The 21,420-nt window shown below is 40.0% G+C and overlaps 1 protein-coding gene across 5 annotated transcripts in view; it reads left to right on the top strand.

The window, feature by feature from the left end:
- BRAF (B-Raf proto-oncogene, serine/threonine kinase) overlaps positions 1 to 21,420 on the top strand; it is an 83,725-nt gene that overhangs the window by 18,307 nt on the left and 43,998 nt on the right. For all 5 annotated transcript variants that reach the window (XM_048954354.1, XM_048954375.1, XM_048954393.1 and 2 more), the window contains exon 3: positions 9,578 to 9,841. In XM_048954354.1, the coding sequence (XP_048810311.1) occupies positions 9,578 to 9,841 (264 nt within the window). The remainder of the gene's footprint in view (positions 1 to 9,577; positions 9,842 to 21,420) is intronic.

The raw sequence follows: 21,420 nt of genomic DNA, 5'->3' as shown, positions 1-21,420 counted from the left end.
GACAGAAACAAGATTACTGTTTTCTTTTGGCAGTTCATTTCAGCTGAGCAACAGTTATCTATCTGGTGTGTCCTTTCTGTGCCCTTCTAGTTTTTTTGGCTTGACCAAGAACAAAGACTGCTGCTTTTTTCAGAATTTATTTTGCAGCCATTTATCCGAGTGTAGTCTGCCACTGCTAGAGCTAATAGTTCAACTTTCTGCACTCATCTCCTTATCAGAAGAAGGACCAGACCAATCCTGGCTGCAGGATGGAAGGATGAAGTTGTATGTAAAAAGCTGTGAATGTAGTTTGATAAAGCAGTGAAGAACGTTTCCTTCCAGAAATTGCAGAGCTAAGAGAATACAGTAGTTTTTATATGCATAAAAAGAACAGGAAATTATGCAGAACACACATGGGTAGCTTAAGCAGTTCAATTGATAACTCATCCTTCTGACATCCGTTAGAAATAGCAAAGTACCTGTGCACAGAGCTGCTGGGTGCTGTTGGGCTTTTTGCTCAGTTTCTGTACCTGGGCATCACCGCTGACTTCTGTACATGATTTCCACCTTCCCCCAGAGCTTTACACCTTGGTCTTGTCACTGTTCAAGCACATACAAGTATACTCTTGAACAGGAAAGCACTGTAACTTAAACTCTGTACAACCTTTTCTGATTTGTTACGTACTCTTTTGCCAAAGTCTCATTTTTTTTCTGTACAATGCAATATTACCTTGCTTTCACCAAAATGTATTTGTATAATTTCTGTCATATTGATGATGTCACTTACCTGTTTCCTTCCATTGCTCGGATCATCTCAATTCCTCATGAAATGTGAGCAGCACTTAAGGACTTCTGTGGACTGTGTTAATCATCTCTGATGGGGCTATCAGTAATAATGTCTGTTTTTCTTATACAAAGATGGAATTATCCAAAACTGATTGCTGGATAAGAACCTGCAACTGAACATATTTCTTTCACCCATGTTGCCTTTTGCTGTTGTGGACTAGATGTTTGTTATTGTATTGCTTTCTTCAAAACCATGGCTTTTTGATAGCTACTGAAGGTCTGACAGCTGATATTTTCTGATGAGTTCCATAGGATTTGTTCTTTTCTTTTGAGTGCTCCTGTGGCTTATATCTTTTGTTTCTTATGCCTCTTAGCACCTGCTGAACTTTAAAGGACTTAAAGCACCTGATATAATGGCTCCTGGCCTGTAGTGGTATTGCCTCTATAGACCTGTCAAGTAAAGTTGTAATTGAGTCTGGTTACCAAAGAGCATTTCAATTAAAAGAAATAAAAGGTGTAGAAAGTGCCCATAGGAGATCTGAAGAACTGGATAAAAAAAAATCTGAAAACATACAAAGAATTTAAGTAAATTATTTTTGCATTGAATGTAAGATCTACACCTTGTTTAAAAATAAAAATGAATTTGTGTTTCGGAGTTGCTCAAGAAAATAGGTGCTAATGAGATTTTAATTCTGTGCTTGTCTGAGCAAGTGAGGAGACGTACAAAAAGTGTGACAGGTTTTTTAATTTGGAGGATGGAGTTTGATGAGTTTTACATAAGAAGAATTTTTAAACTGACAGCTATTGTTGCAGCCATCACTTCAGGATTTGTCAATTGACTATGAAAGAAGAATGGATTACCTGAAATACTGAAAGTAATTGACACTATGTTGAGTTCAGCATATATTTAATTACTCCTGCAAGAGGTATACTCAGAGTCACCCTGCTTTGATCTGTCACTCCTTACTGATGGTCTTAAAAAAGGACTCTTTGAGCACCTGGAGTAGGGCCTTCAAACCTGTGTGTGTTACTGTGTGCAGCTCCTAGGAGTGGAAGAAATAGCATGAAGCTGTAGGGTAGCACCTACTTGTCTCCCTTCTCTCAGCGCTGGAAAGAAGGAGCTGGGGAAGGAGAGTGAAACCATTGTGATACAGGGATAGGGAACTAAGTGGACAGATGATAGAAAAGAACACTCCTCATTAACCATACAATTTTCTTCTAATGGCTGTAATTAGTAATAGCTTTGGGCATCTTATCAAGGCTTTCTAATCTGAGTACAAGAAAAACATTTCTGCTTGTTCTGGATGGAAGAAATAATTAATGGATTAAGCATTGGCTGTATTAAAAGCTAAGTGTGGCTTCTGGAATGTAGATAAAATCCTTTCTTAGGTAATCATAGCTCTTAATGCCTTCCCCTGTGTGAGATGCTTCTCAGATCTAACAGACCCCTGGAAATAACTGTCAAACGTTTGAAGTAACTGCTTGACTCAGTATGGGTAGAAATAGCATTAATAACACTTTTCTTCTAGAAAAGAGGCTGTAGGGGCTCTTTGACAGATTCTACCACATTTTTGTAAGTACTCTGTATTGCAGCAGCTGAAAACATCAATGATTTCTATCTTCCCACATACTTTCTCACTGTGTTATATCTGTCCTTGAGATGATGTTTCCCAAAATACAGTTTGTGATTCACTGTGGAAAAACCCTTTTCCTAAAGATTTATCTAAGCACTGTAAATAGTGGAAATCTTTACTGCAGACAACTTGAATACTATGATACTGGGAAGTCCTGGGTTGCAGTTGCAAACATTTTAAAAATGTGGGGTTGTACAATCTTCTATGATCAAATAAGCCTTTTTCATCTCTACCAACAAAATACTGATGAAAAGGGCAACACGAGTTAGGGGAAAAAGAATGAAGATCTGGACATTCCTAATGCTATGTGAAAGTAAACATTGTTTGTAAACTGAAACAACATGCATAGATCCAAAGTGGCCAAAAGCAATTGGCTTTAATTTATAAAGGCAGGTATAGCAGTTGGACAGACCAATGCAACGAGAAAGGCATTGTAACAAGGGTGTGATGACAGAAGGACCAGTGCAATAGAAAGGTGCTATAATGGAAGGAAAGAAAACTGTTCCCCCATATCAGAATGTTGTAGGTTCACAGGGGAGAGCCTCACCAGGGAGGGATCTCCAGAATGAGATTCTTCCCCAGTGGCAGTCAGCTCTTACATGAGGTGTAAGAGAGGTTCAGCCAGGCTCCCCCCCTTCCTGTTTCACAGGTGAATTACCTTCACTGGTGCTCCCTGGGCTGACCTGGTCCTTTCCCCAGGTGAGCAATCAGTGGTTCAGGCCGTCACTCAACAGTTCCCACACAGAGGGAAGGAAAGGTTAACAAACAGGATTGTTCCAGACTCTCTATTACGGTTCAAGAGCCCTTATTTAAAATTCCAAAATGTCATATCTTTCTTATCTTATTATATTTTAACATCACCTGTGACAAATTTCTCTGAGAACTTAATTTAGCTGTACTGACCCATTAAAATGGAAACAGCTGCTCACAAAATGAGGTTGCATATTGTGTCTGTACTTTCCTTCAGCTGTCAGTGCAAGAGCAAGCTGCCTGACCTTTTGGCATTCAGGTAATGCAAAATAAAGCAATGTACAAATACATAGGTGGAATGATATTGGTATCAAATAGGTTTCAAAGCTCAGTCAGCTTTTTAGCGTTACAGGAATTTTCTTCTTTCTTAGCCTAGCTTTTGGAAGCAATTGAAAATGAGAATGATGGTACTAGAGAGGTGCCTATCCCTAACTGGTGTGGTTTTTCTAGTTTATGTCTAATTCTCCAGGGAAAGTAATTTTGATCCAGAGGCCTTGCTGCTGCCATTTTTGAGAGTTTGGCTGTTGAATTTTGAGAGTGTATTTCATTCCTTGTTGCTGTATTACTATAAATTTATTAAAGAAGATTGCTGATCTAGAGTGCGTTTTATGCATCAGCAGGCAGATACAGTCTGAAATGGATCGTAATGATGACTCTGGTTCTTTAAAACTGCTGGTGGTATTCAAAGAAAATATTTACACTAGGAAACTTAGTGGCTCCATGGAGAGATTCACATGAACTTTCACCAGGCTCCTAGCACAAGTTGATCAAATACATTGGACTCAAACTGGAGTGTCTAAAGTTAGTCTAAGAACAGATTTAGGCATCTTACTAAATGCAGAAATCCTGATCTACGTTGCTGTCTATCTTCAGCTATTATTTAACTTCAGTGAGATTTGCATTTGATCAACAATCTAAAAGGTTGGACATCTTTTCAATAGAAATACAATCTGACAGCCTGGAAGCTGTCATTTAGGCTTCTAAGATCCTTAGAATGTATGGACACTACCTAAAAAATGATTGGGGAAGGGAGACAAAATGATAAAACCACTTGGTGTGCTGGAGCTTAGACTAAATTTCTAATGATGTGAGAAGGAAGAAGGAGAAACCATGTTTTGCTACCTGGCTTTGTCCTAGGTACATTTTTTTAAGTACCTGACTTGTTATTTTTACTTTTCTTAAATGTTTTAAATGGAATGTATAGCCTGGTTGCAGCCTGTGGAAGCAAATTTCAAATATAACATGAATAATAAATAATGTAAAAATACTCATGTTTTTGAGGAAATCCCTTGTCTGTGTAATCTTGGCACAGCTGTGTATCATAACATGAGTTCTGTTGACTTCTGAAGTCAGTACTAATTCTATCAATGCGTTGCAACATTTAAGTAGTAACTTTATTTTTTTTCAGCTCTGCTGCTTGTGAGCAAGCAGTTGTCATCCTGTGGCATGTATGTAGATTGCATGTAGGAATTTCTTATGCTTCAGATGAACTTGGCAGATTACCAGGCCTGTGTACGTTTTACTTGAAGTTTCAGGAATATTCTCTCATGACTTGCATACATACTGATACGCAATGTAATTAAAATCAACTTTTCCTTCTAGCTTAGATAACTATAGAGTTGCTTGTAAATTTAAATGGTGCACCAGTTTAAATCTAGTATTCAGCTTTTAGCATATATCTTTTCTGTAACTTACAGAAATACTGCAAATTGACACAAAATTGGGAGCCTTCTAATGATACAGTGCACAAACGTGTTTGTTGTGGATAATATACATGATTAAAGACACTTTGTTTTTTGGAGTGAACCAACAGAATCCCAATGGCAGCAACAAGCACAACAGCAAAGATGAACTCAGAATTTTGTGCCTTGAATGGAATGCCTAAATAGCACCTTTACTTCTGAAGTGCCAGTAAAATACTTCATTCCATTAGTTATGAGAATGTTCTGCATAATCTTTTTTTCTATAGTAGATAAAGTACAAACTAACTAAATAGATTTGTGCTTCAGAAACTAGTGATGTTAGAAATCAGCATCAGGGTCAATCCATAGGACCTTACCTGACTTGAAGACTTGATGTATGTCAGCTAATATGGCCTGTAATGTCAGTAGGCCAACTGTGTGGCACAAACTGCTTTCAAATACTTTGCCATAGATCATTTTTGCTTTTTTTTTACACTCCTTAAATTTAAGTCAGTCAGACAATTCTGTTTTGACTTGGTGCTGCTCTCTCTGTCATCAGCTGGTACTGATGTCTCACTGAAGTGCTTAATTTTTAAAAATGAGATTCATTGGAGCTATTCTGTTTCTGCTACATGAACCATTGCAGCTTCTATGTAAAAATAGTTGTTTTTTAAAGAAAAGAAAAACATATTTGAAGGCTAATAGTAGATTTCTGCTTTCTTGGTGTTCTGTTGCTAGATCTGCTGTGACGTTGGGTTACAACACAATATTTTGGAGAATTCACCCCCATTTAAAGAACAGAAAAGAAAAAAAAAAAGCTTTTCATGTGAAGTCCAATGGTGTAGAATCCAAACCCAGCAACAGTTCCCAGTTTTCTATGCTCATTGTTTATGCATTTAAGAAAAATCATTTGAGTTTTGAATTGCATTAGTGACAGATGGAGCTGCCGGTACCAACATTGTAGGATTGGGCATTTTGAAAGATGCGTGGAACTCTGTGAAGGAACGGAGCCCACAAGTATCCGGAAGTGGTGTAACGTTGCATGTGTTAGTTCAAACAATCTTTTGCAATGTTCATGAGAAAAGGAAGTAAGTATTTAGAAAAGTATCGGTGAAATGACAGTAGTTTGTGACTCTTCATTTTTGTTTACTGAAAACAGATCTTGACACATGGAACTCTTACTGGAATTTACATGAAAAGCTGTTCCTGGAAGTAAGAGTGAGGTGCTTATGTTACTATATGGCCAAAAAATGCCATTATTTATAATCGTGTAACTTTCAAATTTACTTTTCATGGTAGGATGAAAATGTTTTGGCCTTACGTCACAGAGTTTGTGGTCTATTCATGAAACCCTAGACACTTTCAGTTCTTAAAAGGAATTGCAAGCAATTCTCAGTTTTCCTGCAACATTTAGGGTTCAGAATTGTGGTCTTCACCATTACCCTTTAAGCAGCTTTTTCTTTCTTAGTCCCCACTGTCAAATTACTGTTCTCTTTGTTAATGCAATTGGTATGATAATGCAAATTTTGTGAGTGAGTCTATCCTGAGGGATATTAAACCTTCTTCAAAAGAGAGAGGCCAATCACTGTTTGTTTACTATAAACTACCTGAGTTTGGTTAAAGCTGCACGTACACCCCTGGAGAAATAAATCCATAGTAAATGCAGTATTTGTGGCAGCATCACTGAAACTAGAAGCATAGTTATTTTTTCCTCTTAAAAATAATACATTTTTTCCTGCAGATGTTTTGGTCAGTTTAATTCTATGACTTTAATTAGAAACAAGTTCTGCACAGAGAACTGGAGGAAAGCAACTAAGTAGAAATGTAGCTTTCCCTGATGTAAATACCCCTTTTGCGGCATGTGCAGGGTGACCAGGGGATCAGGCCTAGCCAGCATGGGTTCATGAAGGGCAGGTCCTGTTTGACCAACCTCATCTCCTTCTATGATCTAGTGACCCATCTGGTGGATGAAGGAAAGGCTGTTGATGTGGTCTACCTAGACTTCAGCAAAGCCTTTGACACTGTCTCCCACAGCATTCTCCTGCAGAAGCTGGCAGCCAGAGGCTTGGATGGGTACACTCTTGGCTGGGTGAGGAGCTGGCTGGAGGGCCGGGCACAGAGAGTGGTGGTGAATGGAGTCAAATCCAGCTGGCGACCAGTCGTGAGTGGTGTTCCGCAGGGGTCGGTGCTGGGGCCTGTCCTCTTCAATATCTTTATTGATGACCTCGATGAGGGCATCGAGTGCACCCTCAGTAAATTCGCAGATGACACCAAATTGGCTGGAAGTGTGGATCTGCCTGGGGGTAGCGAGGCCCTACAGAGGGATCTGGACAGGCTGGAGAGCTGGGCTGGAGCCAATGGGATGAGTTTCAACAAGGCCAAATGCCAGGTCCTGCACTTCGGCCACAACAACCCCAGGCGACGCTACAGGCTTGGGGCGGTGTGGCTGGAGGACTGCGTAGAGGAAATGGACCTGGGGGTATTGATTGATGCTTAGCTGAACATGAGCAGACAGTGTGCCCAGGTGGCCAAGAAGGCCAATGGCATCCTGGCTTGCATCAGAAACAGTGTTGCAAGCAGGAGCAGAGAGGTGATTGTTCCCCTATATTCAGCACTAGTGAGGCTGCACCTCGAGTACTGTGTCCAGTTTTGGGCCCCTCACTGCAAGAAAGATATTGAGGCCCTGGAACATGTTCAAAGGAGGGCAACAAAGCTGGTGAGGGGTCTGGAGCACAGGCCATATGAGGAGAGGCTGAAGGAGCTGGGAATGTTCAGCCTGGAGAAGAGGAGGCTCAGGGGAGACCTTATTGCTCTCTATAACTTCCTGAAGGGAGGTTGTAGTGAGCTGGGGGTCGGCCTCTTCTCTCGTGTCATTAGTGATAGGACCAGGGGGAATGGTTTCAAGCTACGCCAGGGGAGATTCAGGCTGGACATGAGGAAGTATTACTTTTCAGAAAGGGTGGTCAGGCACTGGAATGGACTGCCCAGGGAGGTGGTGGAGTCACCAACCCTGGGGGTGTTCAAGGAAAGGCTGGATGTTGTGTTGAGGGACATGGTTTAGTGGGAGCTATTGGGAATAGGTGAACGGTTGGACTGGGTGATCTTTTAGGTCTTTTCCAACCTTAGTGATTCTATGATTCTGTGATTCTTTTTTTCCCTCAGATACATGTGGCCTGACAAATCTCAGTCTTGCTGGAGGTCTAAGTAGGAAGTTCCTTTCATTACTCTTTAGATACTACATTTGTGGCATCTTTGTTTCTTATTGTCTATATAACATCCTTGGTTAGCACCAAAATGTTTATACAACATGAAACAAAAGTTTCCTAACCGATGCATGTTTTCAGATTCAGAATTTGAAACAAAAGTTTCCTAACCGATGCATGTTTTCAGATTCAGAATTTTGAAGATATGTAGGTCACTGATGGTAGTTCCTCCTGTATGTTCTCATGGAAACTACAACAGATACAAAGAGCACAATAACACTGTTTGATAGAGCAAATTTGCAGCTACAAAATGCTATTTTTCAGCGTGATCACCACCTTTAGCAATGCATTTTTGTCAATGATGAGCAAGAGCTGCATGCTTATAAAAATAATTCTGCACCAGTGGAGGTGACCCGCTGTCACTGTCAGTACTGAAATGCGCTTGCACTGCCTCACTGTGCTCGTATCCCCTGTTTGGTCTCCAGAAATGTTCAGCAAGTGTTGATGAATGTCAGTGGGCACCATTTTTTCTGCACAGAGAAATTCATTGGCGCACCTTTGCTTCATGGATTCTTTTATGTCAGATGCTGTTGTGACAGTTTGCCCTTCATCTGCCATCTGTCACACAGCAACAACGTGTAATGGCAGCTGATGGGAAGGTTCAGCCTCTCCTGCCATCCCACCAACCTCTGCTTCTGACGCTGTTGGCAAAGGTCATAAACTCGGAGGCATTACCTTTGGAGCTGCCCTGCTAATGGTTCTGGATACAGATGGAAATGGTCTTGTTACAAAGAAAGTTGATGGAAGCCATCTTTAAATGAAAATATCTACTCTTACAGATCTGTGTTCATGGCATATTTGTTTAAAACTTCATGGACGAATGGTGCTGAACTTTTTCAATTGATATGGATTTGCATAGCCTTTACTTGTGAAAAGACAAACTAATCGCATATAGTTAAGAAAAAGCAAGGATCACTTTGGCGTGTTTTTGTACAACTTTGTCGTGGGGCAAGTTTAGTTGTTTTCTAATTGAAACATGTTTTTATACTCTGGTCAACAAATAAATAAATAAATAAAATAAAAAGAAAAATAATGTAGTGTCAGTGGTGAATGGTGAGCAGTGAGTGAGGTAAGTTGTCAGATACTGATGGCAAAAAGCAGGCTTTTGCTTCTCTTAATTATTGTGTTAAATGTATTACATTCCAACAGAACGGTGCATTTAGCTTTAGCTGACAGCACTTGTTAAAGATTGCTGTTCTTTAAAGCAGTTCTAAATTAGACTGTACAGTGCAGGTGCTTTAAAACTATGATCTGTGATTTCTTTTATCCACTTACCTGTTTCATGGATTAAAATTAGTTCAGAAGGTTTTAACATGAATTGAAAGCCATTAATTGTTTGCTTCCTGTTCTTGACCAGACAATTTTGTTCATATTCATAGGAAATATGAGTTCAGAATGTTTTTTGTTTTGCTTGTTCACAGTTTACACTTCTGTTTTCACCTGAGGCTACTGCATCATTAAAATAGCCCTTCTTCCTTCGCAGGCCTATGAAGAGTACACCAGCAAACTAGATGCTCTACAGCAGAGAGAACAGCAGTTATTGGAATCCATGGGAAATGGAACTGATTTCTCTGTCTCCAGTTCAGCTTCAACAGACACAGTTGCATCATCTTCCTCCTCTAGCCTCTCTGTAGCACCTTCATCCCTTTCAGTTTATCAAAATCCTACTGATATGTCGCGGAATAACCCTAAGTCTCCACAGAAGCCTATTGTTAGAGTCTTCCTGCCCAACAAGCAAAGGACTGTGGTAAGTCAGTTTCTTTCAGCGTTCTTAGAACCTCAGTATTTCCTGTGTTCTTCTTCATGCAAAACTTAATTTAGGACCTGAAAAGACAGCTGTATTTGTGCTTTGCAGAACTTGGTTGTTTGATGTGTTGGATATTTTCTACACTGTTAATACGAAGATGTGTGCTGTGTTGCAGTAGTGGACAACACTTTCAGGAGTTCTATAAGAGTTGAAGCAACTCAAGTATTTGCCTAAAAACAGCTCTCTTAAATAAATAGTATTCTACCATTTTTCAACAGATAGGGGAGGTCAGGAAGCTCTGTTTCTTGTAATATGCAAAATTACTTATTGGTTTAAAAGGACAAGTTTGGGGAAGTTAGTGTTTTCCGTATAGTCAAAGTTGCTAGCAACTGTGAATGCTTGAATGCTAGAAGCAACCTCTTGCAGTTAAGGAGGGCTGTGCAAAATGCTTGTTGGCTTTTGTTGTCTTTTCCCTCCCAGCTCACTGTGATGAGTGCTTTATGACGGGAGCCCGAGTCTATCAGGTGCTGTGTAGAGAACTGACATTGGGGTGGACACTACTGCAGTTAACAGGAGCCTGCAAGCATTGCTGTGTTAGTGTTACCCGCAAACTGCTCCAGAATTGCTGTTTATCACTTTTGGCAGTGTTGCAGTGATTCCTGTGGTTGCAGGAAAAGAGTTGACTTTTTGCAGGCTATCTAACTGTGCTTTTAAAGGCATGATGGTTTCACAAGCACGATACCTACAGAACAGTCTCAGTATGTGCTTTTGAACAATACACTGACCAGCAAACAGTGATACGTGACTGTCAGCAGTTTCTAAGCCCTTTTTTGCAAGTCCTTCCACTTACAAGGGAAGCTGTGGTCCCAGTAGAAGTGGAAATTGAGATGATTGCACAGCCAGTGTCTATGTGAAACCAGTGCTTTTCATAGCAGCCAGAAATTGGCTATCACTGACCTGTGACGGCACATGGAAATTCATTGCCAGCAAAGAGGTGAAAACACAAATGACACTGGGAGGCATGTCCTGTCCCTCCCCTGCTACTTTCTCTTCTTCCCTCCCACAAAGCAACAGAAATCAGAAGACTTACTTTTTTTTTTTAAATGATAGCTTAATAATGCGGGATATTGCTTAAGTGTGAAAGTAGTTTCTAGGTTTTTTTAACCTGGAGAGAGAGGGGTTTAATATAAACTACAGCCACTTTTTTGCACAGTGAAGATGTATAGTGTTAAACAAGATTATTTTGTTGTGTGTGTGAGCTTTGGCTAGGCACCTAGTGCTACCTATATTTGAAATTTGGAGAGAAGATAGTGGACTTAGAAGGGACCCTGGTTTCTTCTTTCTGTGTTGTGTCCCAGTCTGTCTGGCTGTTAAAGCCTCAAACCCTGTCCATAAGTATATCATTTCCTGCATTGTTCTGTGCATTTCTTCTTCCTGCATGTTCTCTTCTCTAAGCCGTATAGAATGTTTCTACTCATTTTTTCTCCTCGCATGCAGTATTCTTCTGCTCCTTTCCTCCTCCTCTTTTTTAACTTCCTCCTCAATCCTTTTATTGGAGGAGTATTTTAAGGCTTTTAGCAAGTCTGAACTATTTTGCTTTTAAAGCAATCATTTTGTATGAAGAAGAATCTATAGTTATGTAATACACTGCAGCAATCTTGTTGGCATCTGTTATTTTTTCTGTTTTTTTATAAATGTGCATTTCACCAAGTTTGAGTTAGACTACAAGTAGGATGGCCAGAGAATATCATTGGCCTTTCTTTTAGGCGTCCTGTTTGCACAAACAAGTTCAGTCACTGTCTGAATATGTGAATCTGATTACAGTTGAGCAATAAGAGGCATCAGATAGCTCATACTGAAATTCAGTGACAAGCAGTTATTTAGGCCAGTACAGAAGTATCTTGCCTCATCTGAGAATGCTTTATGTGTGTTGCTAGCCCACTCTAATCAAAGTACAATGAGCTGTCTTAAACCAATGCATCTTTAAAGTTTTAAGTAACAGTAACAGATTAGCATGGTATGCTCTGAAGCATGTGAGACTCTTCTTCCCCAGACTCCTCTCACTTTAATCCCTAAGCTTTGAGGTTTTTGATGAATGTAGTGATTTGGCAGTATTGGCCATGCTCATTTGGAGCTTACAGACTTAATTGCTCTAGTTAAGTGATCAAATTCAAGAATACCAGCTTGTCTATGACAATGTCTTAGCTATGAATTAACTTTCTAGCTTGAAGATGTGCTTTTGTTTGAGGGAATTGTGACCAGAACTTAGCAGTAATGCTTGGAAACGACGACTTTTTCCAGCACTGAATCTAAGGGCTTTTTCTGGTTATGGGAGGCAAGTGAGGTTTAAGTTGGATATTTAATCAGGGAGAGGCCCTCGTTCCTGTCTCCTGCTCTCTACTCGAATCTAAGCACCATTTGCATTCCCAGAGTTGTTTCCAGCTTGCCAGATGTGGGGCACTGAGCATAGAGTTTCATGAAAATTTGTAGTCTCATGTTGTTGCAGAATTTAAAAGCAAACAAACAACTTCCCCCCTACACGCACCACCACACACCAGTACCAACAAAAGAACAGGAGGCAGGCAAGCGGTAAAGGGAAGATGCACGTCTTCGTAGTCTCCTATCTGGTGTGTGTCAGCAGCTGTGCTTATGTAAAGCAACAGACAGGTGCATGCAGATGCAGAGAGGAATGAGATGCACGTGAGGATTCATTGACTGGAAGCTCAGGTTGACAAGATTCAGCAGGTACTTGTAGGGCACTGTCAACAAAAGGAGGCTAGACCTGAGAAATGTAACCAAGCTTTGTCTCTTGGGAGCAGTCTGGGGAGGTCCTCTTTGGTGGTGGACAGAGTTCAGGCCAGATTGTTTCCTGCCAGGTGTCTGGTGCAGAGGTTTCACCCTACTTCATATGCTGTATAGCAAGATGGAAGTCAGCTCCTGGGCTGCTTGGAGCGACTCATTTTTGATTGAAAAATAAGCAATTAGAAATATATGCACAGGTCTGAATCATTAATTTGCAGTATCTGCTAACCAGAGAAAGAGTGGCTTCTTAATTCAGTTTTGCACTCTGCTTGCATCTACATAAATTACTAAATTGAAGGTGTATTTAGTAGACATAGTGAATTCTCTGTTTTAGAACTGGAAATAGGTGCTTATAAGGATTCTGAGTGTTGAGGTTATTGGTCCTGAAGTTGAACTTTATGTCTATGAAATTTGAAACAAACTTATATTATTGAGGATGTTAGGAATTTGTTGTATGACAACTCTTAATGTAGTTGCTCTGTTTTCAATATTTATTGATCCTACAATCTCTACTACCAATCACATATCTAACTGTAGAACTGGGAAGCCACTCTTGAGAGAGCTTGTCAGATACAAGAGAGGCTTTGTTTTCTTATACCGAGGAACACAATGACACTTCTTAAACTGACTTTATAAAAACTGACTGTGATTAAGTCTGTAATGAGGAGCCAACCTTCATATTTATCTTTGCTTATATTTTAAAACAACAGCAGGCTTCTGTTATTTGTTTAGAGCTGCGAGAAATGCAGGAAATGGTGGAGGGGAGCTGCTTACATTTCTGACTAGCAACTGCCTCGATACTGAAGATGTTTGTACATTTGTGTTTATTAGTAGTACTGTTTGTGTGTAGGATCAAGCAAATACATCTGTTTTGCTTGGCTCCAACTAGAAATACAATGAGGAAATTGACGGAGTACAAAGAAACAAGACCATGGTGACCAGTGTAAGTAGTTTGTGTAGCTGAAGTGAAGTTTCTTTGTATGTGTCATGGTAAAGCAGAGCGTTTGATAGAACTGTTATCCTAATGCAGGAAGAGGCTTGGAGTTGCTTCACTGAAAACTTAACCAGTAAGTGGTGGAGCCTACTTATGCTGATTAATTGGCAGTTGAAGTCAGCATCTTGTTTCGGCTGACAGCACAGCAGAATTAGAAGAGAACGTTTATGAAAGCAAAAACAAGTAGCTGGGTTGGTTTGCTGGAGGGGGAGCAACGCGTGTGCAAGTGTCAGAAATAAGATTGTTTTCCTGCATAATCAGCTTGGGAGGAGACAAAGTTTCCTTCTCTGAACAACCTCCCAGAAAAGTCACCGGATTGTTTGTGATTCTCTAGAGAAAGGAAGCGCTCATCCCCTGTGATGCAGGGAGATAAATGTCCGAGTGGAAGTCCTTCAAAGAAATACACGTGCTTCCTCTGCTTTCAGTGGCATGGTTGAACTTGCATCTTAAATATCTTTTGGAGAAGTGTTCTGCGGAAGTGTGACCAAGATAAGTTTGTGTGGAGTTTTTTTTGTTTGTTTGCTTTCTAGGCCAGAGAGAGAATTCTGAAGTAATAAGAACATAAGATGGTAAGAGTCTGCCTGACATCATCAGTTCTTTTGCGGGAAAAAAAATGATGGGACTTATCCCAACTGTGTATGAGAGAATTTAAGGAAAATGAAATTAAGCTTGTTTTAGGTTTTAAGCTGATAGGCTTTGGATAAGAAAAAATCCCAGTTCCCGTCTGTTAGAGCTGTTGTGTCGCTTGCCTTTCTCTGTAAAAGCTGACAACCCACAGTTGCAACTGCTTAGGAATTTCACTGAAGAGATTGCGTGGTTTCTGTAGAACTTAAGACATTAGTAAGACTTCAGACAGGATTCCAGTGACACATCAGTTGTGACTTGCAGGAATGTGCTCCGCGACCTTGAATGGGATAAACACTGCGCACTGGAGCCTCTGGAGTCTCCCAGTTGTCTAGAAGAGCTGTCACCTTGATGGGATGATTGGAACGTGTTTCTGTGAAGGGTCACAAAGGATCTACTGCAATATTCAGGACAGTAGCAAAACTGGAGAAAGGAACTGTCGTTCTTGAGTTTATTGTAGCTTGTGGGGTCAGACTTGTGGCATGTAGTCAGTATTAAGAGCTGTGCAAACATACATTTGGCAAGTATCTCAAACCTCTGTCTAGGGCAGAAGGGGTTATTGAAGCAAAAAATTGGGATTGAACTACGACGTAGTTGTACACTTCATTTTGCTCAAGTTGCTGCTGGTCACTTCCTAGTAGTTCTTTCAGTCTAGCAAAACGTGTCTTTTTTGAATATCTTTATGCAATATGTAAGAGCTGTAAGAACATCTGTAATGCGTCAGACTTAAGGTGAGCCCTGTTTCTTCCATCAGTGGTCACAAATGGATGCCCATGGAAGAGTACAAGAACAGAGCAGGCATGTGTAATTCTCACGGAGTGTTCTTCTGAGTACAAACTGTTTGTCGTGCAGAAATCTTTAGTTGAAGTGTTCTCTGTTTGCTAAACCAGTCTCCATTAAACCTGTGCTGCAGGTACTGGAAATTTGTCTTGTGGCAAGGAATTCCACTGGCATGCTTGTACGTTGTGTGAATAATTGTAGTTAGTGTTGGACTTGGTTGCTGCACGCAGGATCTCTAGCTTTTGCACTTCATACTGGAGGAGGTAAAATTTGCTCAGAGAAGCTGTTTAATACAAGACCTTGTACAACAACAAATGGCTCAAACTCATCATAATTGCAGTGAGGATAGTATTAGGTTTCTGTCAGCGTTCTGAATTCTAGTAGGAGAGAAGGGAACATGGTTAGGGCTATCTGTAACTGAGGTGCTTTGACTGATCTTGATTACCGAAGGAAATCTCTTCCAGCTAAATACTAGTAGTGTGAGAGGGCAGTCTGAAATCGGTTGTGCAGTCCTGAATGATGGTGTGCTGGAGTGTGGAAAGTTAGCAGAATTGGTGTGTAGGTGTGAGAAATAATGAATTGTTGAAATGTATCAGGTGATGATGGTTCTTGCTCTTAATCTGTTTGATGCCTGCTGCAGTCTGCACACTGCTGGCTTCCAGAAGAAATGTTTGCCTCATGCTATCTGACCTCCTTGGTGGAAGTTACAAGGACCGTAAGGAGTCTCTGCTGCTGGGCTCTGAGTTTAGAGGTGGTCTTTCATTCAGTGTCCGCTCTTCTTCTGGGAGCATGAGCAAGTTGTGTTCAGTTCTTTGGAATTTCATTTCTGCCTGTAATGGTCTGAGTAGAGACAGTGAAACTAGGGGGCAAAATGGGGTTGCAGACGCTCCTCCTGCTTTCAGAAAGTAGCCATCAAGTAATGCAGCTGTCTGCACATTGTCAGTAGAATCAGGTCAGCATGTACATCTTACCAAACTGAGATCTGAAAACTGCCAATGGCAGCTTCTAAACTATATTAATTTGTTCAAAAGAGTTTCCTTTTCTTCTGTGTTGTAGAAGATTGTGTGGAGTTGCATAACAGCAATTAGAGATTATTAGTGTAAAAAGTCAGCATAAATTTGGACCAGAAAAGATCATTTCACTGTTGTCTTGGTACGTATCATAAAAGGGTCACAAGTATATACATACTAGAAAGTTCACGAGATTTGTACTTCTAAGTCTTACAGAAATTAAGCAGGATTGTGGATGCTGTACAAGATGACAACTCTTAATTCAGGTTTCTCACTCTTGTCACTCCTTCATTAATTAGAACATCGGCCTTTTAATTAGACGAGCAATCATAGATAGTCTTCTCTACAGTCATGAAGACTAGGAGAATCAGATAATTTATGCTAACAATTTTGGTAAGGTAAAAATAATTTACCATGCATTCACAACTGGATTCATTTGAATGCATTGAATACCAGATTTACAAATATAACGTTTATTTTGAGTAAAGATTTGCACCTTACTTTCTGCAGGTAATGATGTGTGTTTGTGCCTCAAGCTTGCAGACAAATAAGTGTTGGATTTCTGTAGGCATTCAAGCTGTCCTACCAGTTTCACCTGTCAAGTATAAGGATAATTCATAGAGCGGATATTTAGGCAGCTGAATAAACTAGTTTTTGGCTTTTAATTACACACCTGGTTTAACATGATTAGGTTCTTCTAATCAAAAACAATTACAAATTCCCATGTCTTATCAAATGCTCCAAAAGCAGTTTATGCAGCCTATGCTGGTGAATGCTTTCTGAATGCATGTAAATGCTTTGGGATTTTATGCGTCATATGAACAAACTGGTAGAATGAATCATTGACTTTCAACTGAAAATTACTGATAATATTTTTAAAAATATCTGGATCATCAGGGAGTGCATTTGGCCTGCCTCTCCTATTACTGAAAGGCAGAATCAAATGAGACATTAAATTACTTGTTCTTATTGGGAAGTAATTAAGCCATGAAAGACTTCTTTTGGACATAAATGCAAAAATGCAACCAAGATTTTATTATAAAATAAGACTTTACCACTGCCCAGGAGTAAGTCAGTCCTTTGTATCTCAGGAAGACAGAAGAATGCCTCTTTGAATCTGGTTGGTGAAGCAGCATGAGCAGAGGTACAGTAGCAGATTGCACTGGCTTTAGTTGCAATGGAGCTGCTTCTGCATTGCTTGAGAGGAATGTTTTGGTGTGGTTTTCAATTTTTCTTCTTTTTTCTCTTCACTGAAAGAAAAAACAACTGTCTTCATATTGACCTGTGAGTTTTCTCACTTCTATTCTAGTTCTCTTCCCCCTTCTTACCTGGAATGAGCAAGCAGGCAGCTAGGTAGCGCTTGGCTGCCTGCTGGGGTTAACCTACCATGCAAATCGAGCTGTGTTGGATAAACTCAAAGTAGTTGAATTCAAAGAGAATAACTTAATCCACTTCAATTTTATTGACACAGTCTTATATTGCAAAGGCAATATAAGTATTTCTTTCAGCCCACGATGTAGTAGGCAAGTGTTTGGTGAAATGGAATGAAAATCACGTCTGAAAATAACCAGAAATGTTTCCGTTTCATTTCATCATACTCAGATGTGTGGCTTCAAGTGTCATTTAAGTAAACCAATCAACCAAAGCTTTAACAGCATATGGTAGTATATATACTACTTTGATATGGGTGCACTCATTTTTAGGATCTGTCACAACCAATTTAGAGAAGGATGTGATTTCTAAGCTTTCCATGGTATGATCTTTCTGTTATCTTTGAAGTATTTCGAGTTGGATTGTTCAAGACAGAATGTTATGACAAGTGGGCTCAGGGCCTGGCCTGTTAGAAACATTTAAATAATCTGTTTTGTAGCTTTAAACTTCTGATGCACCTAGGTTTTGGGTTTGGGTGGGCTTTTTCATCACCGAAAGAGCAGAGAACTCAGGGGCTCTGAATCTCATACAGTGGCTATGGATATTTTCCTAAATAAGAACTTCTTTTTATTAGTGAGTCACTCAGCTTCACATCTTCAGGTGCTGGCATTCAGCCTAACAAAGCTTTTAAGGTGGTGATCCAGATGTCTGCTCTGATCTTCTTAGTGAGTGTTTTGAAGGGTAAATCCCATACCGTGTTCAGAAAAAGCTTGAAAACATTACAGTTGAAGGCTGCTGTTGAGAAGGCACGCTTAGATCTGACTCAGTGTGATTTAGGCATGGTGTACTCTTGATCAAACATTTGTGTTGACATAAATCAGTTGTGTTCTATAAATGAGTACATTCTAATGGCATTAGAGGTGCGGATGCTGGTAGCAGATGTCTACACAAGTTAAGCAGGATGTGTTTGATGGAATGGTAACAGCTTTGTAAACGGGTAAATTCTGTTCAACTTCACTTGGAAGCAACATGTAGTGCAATGCAGTTGTCTCCCATGTGTTTTATATGCTTAATACATTTAAGATAAGTATTCCTATATGGTTTTTTTCCTCTGGAGGTTAGTCAGAGCATCATGCCTTGAGGTCAAGAACAGCAGTGTTTGAAAGCCATGTTTTTCACTGTATTTGAGAATATTCTGTTCAGCATCATCTGAAGTCCACTTTGCTGCAGAAGGGAGTTAATCTTATCTGTTAGTGCTATAAAAGAGGACTGGCTGATTTGGCTAAGCATTTGTCCTTCATACGTAAGAAAAGAAAGTAACTGTGAAATTCAGGCTTGGCTTTTTGAGACCCTTACCTGTACAAGGGGAAAACTATCATTATTTGACAGAACAATAGCTTAGTTCATTTCTCACCTAACACAATTGAATACTGTGAGCATGTGGCTGACATGTGTAATCATAAAGATAGGTAACGAGGCAAACAAAATGTGATCTTTGAAGGAGAGGTAAGTACTCTGAAGTGATATTTCAAAACCACACGTGAAATATTGTAGTTGTTATAGCTACTGCTCCAGCTGTTGAGAATATTTGTGGAACTCTAAGGTACCATAATACATAACACTTGACAGGAGTGAACTGAACTACAGTGCTAAGCTGAGGGGAAAAAACTGATCTGGCAAACCAGTTCTGAGAATTGTAATGCTAGAGATTCAGAGCTGCCCAGCCTGCCCACTTTCAGAGAATACCTTTATTTTGATTTTGAAGTGCTTGTCAGTTTCTGTTGTTATGAAATATTGGAAGCTGCACTAGAGTAAGGAAGCATTTTTAAGCTAGTGAGATTATGCCTTGAGTTTCTGCTCTGGTGTTGGGTGAATGATATAAGAGTTATTTAAGGATGTAGCCCCGAATTTCTTACTGAGTCAGGAATGACCTGATTTAGAAATGTATTATGCACTGCTTAAATGCTTGTGGATGCAACATTAAATACATATCAGCAATATTTTTTATGAACGCTTACTGTCCACAGAAGTAGTTTACATGAGGAGAATAAGGGAAATTAAGTGTTATGGTTCAGTTTCATCTCCTTATGTGGTAAAATTGGCTTTAGAATTCTGGGAGGCACCAGAGTCATTTTTGTTAATTTCCTGGGGACTTCGTATTTGCAAAATTGAGCATGATAGAAACAGTTAAAATTTGGACTCATGTCCCCTAAGTAGGACTGGTGTGATTTCGTAAGAGGTAAATGTTGTGAAACATCTTGGTTCTCTTAGTTACAAAATAAAGGGATAAAAAGATAATGAATGGATGTGGACAAAAAAGGATTTGACGTATTAAGCATTCTTTATTTAATGCAACAAAACACAAACTTTGTCCAATTTACTGGATTACAGTAAGAAGGAAGTATGTATTGGAACAGATCAAAAGCTTTCTCATGGGGAACGTTTTTAATCAAAAAAAAAAAAAAAGTGCCACTGTGCTTTGGCCAAAGCAGTCTATGGGAAGCCCATCAAATCCCTTGACAGAACTGGAAGCCCACTGGGGTCACTCGACTGGCATGCAGATGGCCGCTGCTCCCAAAAAATCACTCCGAGTTGCCTGTCTGTCCATCAGGTTAAGGAAAGAGTTCTGCTGGTTTCTTAAAGTGGAGTCGTATCACTTTCATGGTACAAGACTTTTCCCATTGGAGTGTGAGAAGAGAATGGGGGGGAAGAAAGGCTTAGATGTGCGTTCTTTGCTGGGTGAGATTTCTGCTTTGCTGCAGTCTGTGGTGTGGACTGAAGGAGGGGGCTGAAGGGCTACATGCACAGATGGTGATGGACCGCGCTGTTCCAGCCTGGGAAAATGATTAATCAGTACTAGAGAGATCTATTCAAGTACCTAGTTCTTTAGCCTTCTGTTTCTTTGCTCATGAGCACTATAAGAGAATGTTCTAAATGTTATGCTGACTCAGGATCCTGATGGTTTTAAGAGTAATTAAAACACTGTTTTCTAGCTAGATCTTCTTGTAAATGGCAGCGAAGAGAACAAATGTTCTGGCTATGATTCTGACTGCAAGATGCCTAAATATGGTTCAGAATTGAATGAAAGGAACTTGGGACAGTGATACTGAGGAGCGGTGAATGATAAGCAAGGGAAATAGTTAATGCACATTTTCATCATCATCCTATTGCACTTGCTTGGTTGTGGGCAACTTTTATGCTTTCTGAATTTTGGTAGCTTACCTTTCTGATCTTAAAGATCTCTTAAAAGGAAGTCTGTAATGTCATAATCTTATTTTCAACTCAAATGAATAAAAAGCTGCTTGAGGTGGTATTATTTACACCAGTGTAATTTATTGATAGAGTTGGAGCTCTTCAAGTTCCTGATGCAGCCCTCTGTTTCCTCAGGTGCTGTAGCATGCCGTTCTCAATATGGGATGGTTTTTATTTCCTTCAGTGCTGGAGGAGGAAAATGTCTTCTAATGAGCAGAAGATTCCTTCCCTGTTTCTCTTCTTCGTTTCTTTAATGTTAGTTGTCCTTCTGCTGCTTGGCTTTTCCTCCTTGTCCTGCTCCAGTTCCTTACCCAGGTCTGCATTTTCCTACCCTGGTTTCTTCTTACACTTATTAAAATCTTTGAGGTTCTCTGCCTAAGCTAGAGTTCCCCCCCCTCACCCTCCCCTCTCCCCCTGTCCCCTTGGTTGTTTCTAATGCTTCTTGTAGGCAGCCTTTTTTTTTTTTTTTTTTTTTGCCACTGAACTTTTTTTTTTTTCTTAATCACATCATGAAAGCTGCTGCTTCTGTATGTGCTCCCAGTGTTTCCCCAGCTGTTTCAACCAGCTTTTCCCTACATAGCTGTTAATCTTATTTTTGTTGCTCTCCTTCTCCTTCATTAAGTCATTCAGTCTATTTTCCTTCCATCCTACTTAGTTCTTTCCTACCAATCTACTGATGCCAATCTCATCTCCCACTTTATACGTGCTTTTTCCGGCCAGTTGTCCTGCCTCCCTTCTTCCATTTT

The sequence above is a fragment of the Lagopus muta genome, chromosome 1, assembly GCF_023343835.1.
Source record: "Lagopus muta isolate bLagMut1 chromosome 1, bLagMut1 primary, whole genome shotgun sequence".
In the NCBI taxonomy this organism is placed as follows: domain Eukaryota; kingdom Metazoa; phylum Chordata; class Aves; order Galliformes; family Phasianidae; genus Lagopus; species Lagopus muta.
Note: the sequence above shows the minus strand (reverse complement) of the source record. Positions and strands in the feature narration are given on the sequence as shown.